The sequence below is a fragment of the Pterocles gutturalis genome, unplaced genomic scaffold (assembly GCF_000699245.1).
Source record: "Pterocles gutturalis isolate BGI_N339 unplaced genomic scaffold, ASM69924v1 scaffold17890, whole genome shotgun sequence".
NCBI classification, from domain to species: Eukaryota; Metazoa; Chordata; class Aves; order Pterocliformes; family Pteroclidae; genus Pterocles; species Pterocles gutturalis.
In genome coordinates this window covers 5,818-12,441 of record NW_010138616.1, presented here as the reverse complement: position 1 = coordinate 12,441, position 6,624 = coordinate 5,818, and the positions used below count along the sequence as shown (strand labels likewise).

The following is a 6,624-nucleotide window of genomic DNA, read 5'->3' as shown; positions in this document are numbered from 1 at the left end:
GGCAGGGTGCTGGCGGGTGGCAGCCCAGGAGGGTTGGCAGCAGGGCTGCCTTGGAGAAAGGCCAGGAGGTTCCTCAGGGTGCTACTGAGCTCACCCTGCCTCAGAGCAGCAGCATCCTGGGAGGGTTTCGGGAGGCCTCTCGGGGCAGGAATGGAGCCATCGTGTTCTTCCCAGGGTTTGGTCACTCTCATTGCGAAATGTCCCAAATGCCATGGTGGGACTTGATGTTTCTGGCTAGAAAACCAGAACAAGCTGTTCATTATTTTTCTTCTCTCCTCTGGGCTGACCAGCCCTGGTTCCTTTGGTGGCTCCTGCACAATGTGCCTTCTACAAAAAGCGCAGGACGAATGGCACCTTGCTCCTCGCGTGGTGCTGAGCCCGGGTGTGCTGGTCATGCTGCGCCTGAAGCCTCACCAGCACCAAGTAACGTGGCCACAGTCGTAAGTCATGCTCTTGTTTGTGTCTTCACAAATGACTTTGCCCACAACAACATGGAGTGATGAACCTGTAATTTGGCTCATGACCCACCTGTCTTCTCCAGAGCTGCGGGACCCTGCCCTGCGTCCCTGTAGCTGGTCCTTCTCCTACATATGGTACTTTGCTTCCTATTGAGTTTCATCCTATTTGTTTTTTTCCAGTCCATTTCTTCAGACTTCTGAGAGAACGGTGAATGCTCCAGTGCGCGCTTGCATCTCCTCTAGCTTCCCACCTTCCATCTGCAGAAAACACCATTGCAGTTGCCAGAGGTGTTCTTGGAAACGTGGGCTAAACCTGGACCCACAATGGGTCATAGAATCACAGAATGGTTTGGGTTGGAAGAGACCTTAAAAATCATCCAGTTCCACCCCCCTGGCCATGGGCGGGGACACCTCCACTAGCCCAGGTTGCTCAAAGCCTCATCCAGCCTGGCCGTGAACACCTCCAGGGAGGTCCCCAGGAGACCTTGCTCAATCCAACCTCTGATACCTCCCAGAGTTGTCTGTGCAGTTTTGTCCCCACACTGTAGAGGTTCCCCACCTCCGTGAAGCTGGCTTACGACACTTGGGGACACTTGAAAAGCTGAGCTGGGATCCTGGAAGCCCGCAGGTCCATGGCCCTGCTGGAGGAAGCCAGGCTGACCTAGGTTCATCTCATGCAACTTGTTCTCAGTAGATCCCTGCTGGCTGTAGCCCCACTTGGGTTTGTTTCTGGATTGTTTGCTGCAGGATTTTCCAGGAACCCATGTCAAGAGGGTGAGTTGGACATGCGGGTACTCCTCCAGTCCTCTGCCCCATCGCTCCTCCCTTTCCCTAGTTTTTGTGGTTTCCCCACCTGTGGGTTTGTCAGCTCTTGAGTTGGTCCTGGAGACTTCCCAGCAGGGAGATGCCTGCGGGCGGAGGGACCACTCGCCTCCATCTCCAGGGTAAGGTCTCCTCCCTGCGCTCTTCCAGAGCCTCCTCTGGACTTTTATGTGAATATTTCAGGCACGTAAGTCATCTCGTCAAGTCTGCTGAGTCAATTAAGTCATAATCATGCTGTAAGGAAGCAGTTGATGAGTTCACGCTGAAAACCTTTGCTAGCTTGCTCCTCTCCCTCCTCACTGGCTCTTGGCTCTGTGTCATGAGAGACCAAAGGGGACGTCAAAGACACCCCAGTGATTTTTTTTATTTAAATTAAAATTGCGCTTTTTTTTTTTTTTTTTTTTTTAAATTTCAGCACAGTTAAACCTCAGAAGCACGCTCTTGAGTTTTTTGAAAGCTCTGCCACAGTCTCCTCTGTAAAGCATCTCCCTCCTGGGCAGACCTTGCAGTATTTCCCGTCGTGTGCTCGGCTCCTCTGGCAGCGCCTGGGCTTCTCCCCATCCCCTTGTCCCCTCTGTCCCTACACAGGTCCCAGTGCTTGGCCATCACTTGGCAATCCCTCACCTGTCAATCATCCCAGCTGTGGATTCAGTACATCTGGGCACTCCCAGCATTTCCAGGTGGGCTGGGGGGTTGCATTTGCCCAAACTCCTGATTTTCCAGACCCCCGTGCACCCTTGGGTGCTGGGAAGAGTGGGGTCTGTCCGGAGGGGTTTGCAAGCCAGTTCGTGCTGCAGAGCTTTCCTTTCTGCCCCGTAGCTGATGCTGTAGAAACATCCCAGACCGATGTTATTCTCTCCTATTTTGGCAGTGTAACAGGAATCGGTGAAGCTTAGTGCTTATTAGGGGCCTTTTGTCTCCTGCAGGACGCTTCCTGGGTGTATAAATTCTCTTTTTCTCCTCCTCTTCCGCCTCGTGTGTTTGCAATAACCACAGATGCTGCCGGAAGGAAAGAGCCGCTCTCAGCAGGGAAAGGGGCTAAAAATACCAGAGCATCCCTGGGTGGGAGCGGGGGGAACGGGCTGAGCTCCCCTCCGGCGCTGGGGGAAGGGGAGGGTCTGTGCTGGGAATTAGGAGAGCCACGTGTTGGAGGGGGAAGGATGGTTTGCTCGTGGTGGGATCACCCCAGCAAACCTTCTGTGTGTGTCTCCTAAAGTGCCGTTAGGGACCGATGTGCCTTCGCTGGGGTGTCTGAGCGCCCGTTCCCCTGGGGGTGTGCTGCTGTTTGCAGGGTACCAGCCTGGGAGCAATGCCTCCTCTGTGCCCCTTTTCTCTGCAGGAGGGGAAACCCTCTGCACCTCTCACCAGGGCAGCTTGTGAGCTGGGGGGGCAGATGCATCTCAGATATATCGCCTCGGAGGGGACAGGCAGGAGTTCCCTGGGGTGCTCCCCGGGACATCCTTCTCCCCCTCTCTGCCAGCATTGTCAGCGTTTGTGCATGGGGACAAATCCGTGCCCGCTGCTTATCACTTTTTTTTTGGTGGGTCTCCCCCCCCCCCCCAGCCTGCCTCCAGGGAACAGAAGGCACCGGTGTGTGACAGATGGTGGCCCCCCGTGTCCCTTGGGTGAGTGAAGGTGACGTCCTGCTGCGTGATGCTGGGGGCTGCGCCCAGGGTGGTACCCGCTGCCAGTGGGACTGACGTGGAATGGACACGGGCACTGCCGGCGGGGATGGCTGCTCCGGCCACCGCGCTGTTCTGGCTGGTGTAGCAGGGGCTTGCTTTGCAACGTGTCTTGGCCGTGGGTGCTCTCAGGCTCCGGGGACCAAAGCAGGGCTCCTTCCTGCCATGGGCTGCTCCGGCACGGCAAAGTGCCAGGAGTGGGGGCTCCTGACGGCGAGTCCAAGCATGGATCCTGGCGTGGACCAAGAGGGGCGTCTGCCTGGGTCTCTAACCTTTCCGACGCTGGTTTCTTTAGTATTTCTCACAAATGCAGAGCTGCCTGGGGCTTTGAACTCACAGGACCCCTTGGCTGCCTGGCCACCTCCAGGACGGGGCTCGGGCACATCAGCCAAGGAGGTTTAAGGGGGATCCGAGCTGGGAGATGCTCCTTGGCGGGGGGCTCGGCTCACCCCAGGCCACATCTCTTGGGCGTTGCCTTCGCACATAGTGCATCCCAGGTGGGACAGGGAGCTCTACGCTGGTGATGCTTTCGGGGTGGGCAGGTTAAACCTCTAACGCTGGCTGTGGGCTGTCCCTTCAATGTCTGCTCCCTGCTGTTGCCTCCTGGGAGGATGCTGAAGCCTGGTTGCTGGTGCCTGGTGCTCAGAGAGGGGGGATGAGGAGGAAGGTCTCTCCCAAAACGCTTCCCAAAAGCCTTCCACAACCAAAGCCCCACTGGCTCTGGAGCAAAACCCTGGGGCCGTTGCCTTTCCCTTTTCCAGGGGCTCAGCTTCAAACCAGTGCCTCCACTTTGGAGCTGTGCTGGTCCCCAGCTGTGTCGGGAGCAGCATCTGCACCACGTGTCGCAAGCCTGGGACGTCACAGCCTGTCGGGACATGTTCCAGCCATCCCCCTATGCAAACCCTGCCGCTCCGTAAAGTGAATAAACTTGTCACTTGAGCTCTCCTCGCCTGCACCGGCCAAGCCATCGTCTAAATTTGGGTGATTATGTTCACCCAGGCCAAGTATCAAGTTCTCTGAATCACATGCGCTCCCAGCTGCTATTTAGCTCTGACGCCTCGGGGAGACGCAGCATTTCGCTCCCAGCTGTTTGGGTTTTGTATTATTATTTTTATTATATTTTTTTTTGTCAGCAGAGATTTAATTTTTTTTAACTTTTAAATTTCTATCTTGCCAAGTCGCTCCCCTCCCTGGCCAGTCGCCGAGCAGCCCAGCGCCTGCTTTGACTGTTAAACCTGATCACGATGTTTCTGGTTCTTTCAGCCACCACGGAATTAAGGGACTTTTTTGCCAAAGCCCGAAACGGTTCAGTTCGGCTCATCAAGGTCATCATTGAGGATGGTAAGTCCTGTTTTTAAGTGCTTTGATTTACACCATGTCCATTCTCTGTTTTGCTTCTCCTCCTTTCCTCTTTGCCACTGTGGTGCCAGCTCATGTTTTTTGAAAAATTAAGGAAAATCCCTCTGGGGCTCCCTGGCACGCAGCAGCCTGGAATTGAAACACCAGTCCAAAATTTGGGCAGGCTGGTGAGCAGCTATCGGAGCCCCGAGGTGGCTCTGGAGGGGAGCAGTGGCTTTGCCAGTGGACCGATGCTGGTGTCCGGGGTCAATGCTGGGCGCTGGGGGGCTTTTGCTGCTGCTGTGTTGGATTTTGTTACGGGGACCCCTGTGAGAAGCTGCTGCGGCTGCCGTGGGACCGCCGTCGGGGGCAATGCGCAGCATCTTCCTCCTTGAGGACAGCATCCCACCCGGGCCAGGTGATGCTCGGGGCTGGGGTGGGCAGGGGGGTGCTGTGTGCAGGTTTGTGACTCAGCACAGGGCCCCGATTGCGTCCCACGAGGGATGCTGCGCTCTGGAACCCATCCCCTGCTCCTGTGCCCAGGGCTGGCACCAGCTGCCTGTGTTTGCCCCGTGGACAGGTGCCTTTGGGTGGCCTCTGCATCTGTCAAACACACAAGCGGAGCAATGCACTGATTGAACGTTGCAGCGGGGAGCCTCTGTGGTGTAGGCTTTCCATTGCCTTGGCCTCCTACAATTGCATATGAATGACTCGTTTCTCAGGGCAGCAGAAACGTTACCGCCCTGCCAGGCTGCCATCACCACCTCCCTTGGGTGGGCTGCCAGGACCACACCACAGACGCCGAGGTGGACGCGGTTGTAAGGAGCCCGTGGTCATAAGGAGCCCGTGCCAGCCTTCGGAGGGGCTGCAAAGCCCCATTTGGAAGAGTGGCGTGACTTGAAACATGTGGGACACATCAGCAGGGCCACCACAAGGTTCAGTGGTGTTGACTTTGTCCTCGGTGAGGTCCCCATGTGTTGGGATGGGGCATCTGCGTTGTTTCTTCAGAGTGTCTTTGACGGCAATGTTGCTCTCCTGGGTCCTTTTGCTTTTAAAATGTAGGAATCAGTTTTGCGTTAGAACAGGTCGTGGATGCCCGTAAGCCTAGAATTAAGATGCTAGGGGTTGTGCCACTGCCTTGGGGTTGTGCCTGGTGACACCAGCAAGGAAGACTTTTTGTAATCAGTGGAAGCCATGTCCCACCATCCCTGCTCAGGCTGGATGGGATGCGTTTATCTATCAATGTGTCGGCAGCAGCAGCTGCTTCACAGACCAACCTTGTCCAGCAGTGCTTTGTGCTTCCCAGTCCGGCTCCTTCCCCCTGGGCTGGACCCGTCATGGGGGGCTCAGGGGGAGCCTGGGTGTTTGCAGAAGCCTCTGAGATGCAGCAGAGCCCGGAGCTCTCATGGGGAGGCAGGTGGGAGGAGGAGAGCCAGGAGCACCTCTGCCCTGAAAGGCTTGGTCTGCTGGGGACAAGGTGGTGGTGGACCCACCAGCCTGGCTCAGGGACCTCCTGGGACAAGGTGCTCGGTCCCTCTGGGCCACCACGCTTTTCTGTAACACAGAGGGTGTCAGCCTGCTGCGACCTGACAAAGAAAGACCTTTGGGCAGCAGCAAGTAGCTAGGCAGGTGTCACAGCTGGACAGACAGGCTCAAGCACCCTGACCCTGGAGGGGACGTGACCTGAGCTGGCTGGGAGGATGTGCCAGTGGCCCCGCCTGCACAGGGGATGTGGGAGAGGAGCCCCAGCCCTGCCCGATAGCTGGGAAAGCTGAGGTTGGATGGACAAGGAGCAGAGGGGAACAGGTTGCCCACCAAGGCTCAGCAACGGTTTCCTGGCATGAGGGCGGCTTGCGGTCCCATGTGTTTGTAGATGATGCTCTGCTCCTCGCTGTCGGCAGGTCTCTGGACAAGGTTGGCTCTGTGGACTTCCCTGGTGGGTGCATTTCTTTGTGTGTAGGTGATGCCGTGCACTGAGCTTGGCTCCCGCGCTGTCCCCCTGCGGTGCCTGCCAGAGCCGCGGGCAGGGCTGCCTTGTACGGGCATTTCGGAGCGAGGCAGCCTGCCTGCCGCTGAGCGCGGGGGCACCTCGGGGGCCAGAAACGCTCCCAGCTGCGCGTCTTCCACCAGCAGCGCCTTGCAGAAACGGAGCCTGAAATAGCTGGCGCTGACGGTGAGGCTTTGCTGAAGGGCGGCTTCTCCAGGTTTCCCTTTCCCGATGCTTCCCACCGAGGAAAATTTGGCCCTGAATGGGTTGAGCTGAACTGTGAAGAGCCGGATGGCAGGCAGGGGATAGGCGGCTCCCCCAGCCCGGGGGGAAGCTG

At 57.1% G+C, this 6,624-nt stretch overlaps 1 protein-coding gene across 1 annotated transcript in view; it reads left to right on the top strand.

Annotated features, from left to right (window-relative positions):
• Positions 1–4,206: 4,206 nt before the first annotated feature.
• LOC104468815 (twinfilin-2) overlaps positions 4,207–6,624 on the top strand; it is a gene marked incomplete at its 3' end in the record, with an annotated part of 6,367 nt that continues 3,949 nt past the window's right edge. Inside the window, exon 1 of the mRNA XM_010083063.1 lies at positions 4,207–4,303. Within this exon, the coding sequence (XP_010081365.1) occupies positions 4,207–4,303 (97 nt within the window). The remainder of the gene's footprint in view (positions 4,304–6,624) is intronic.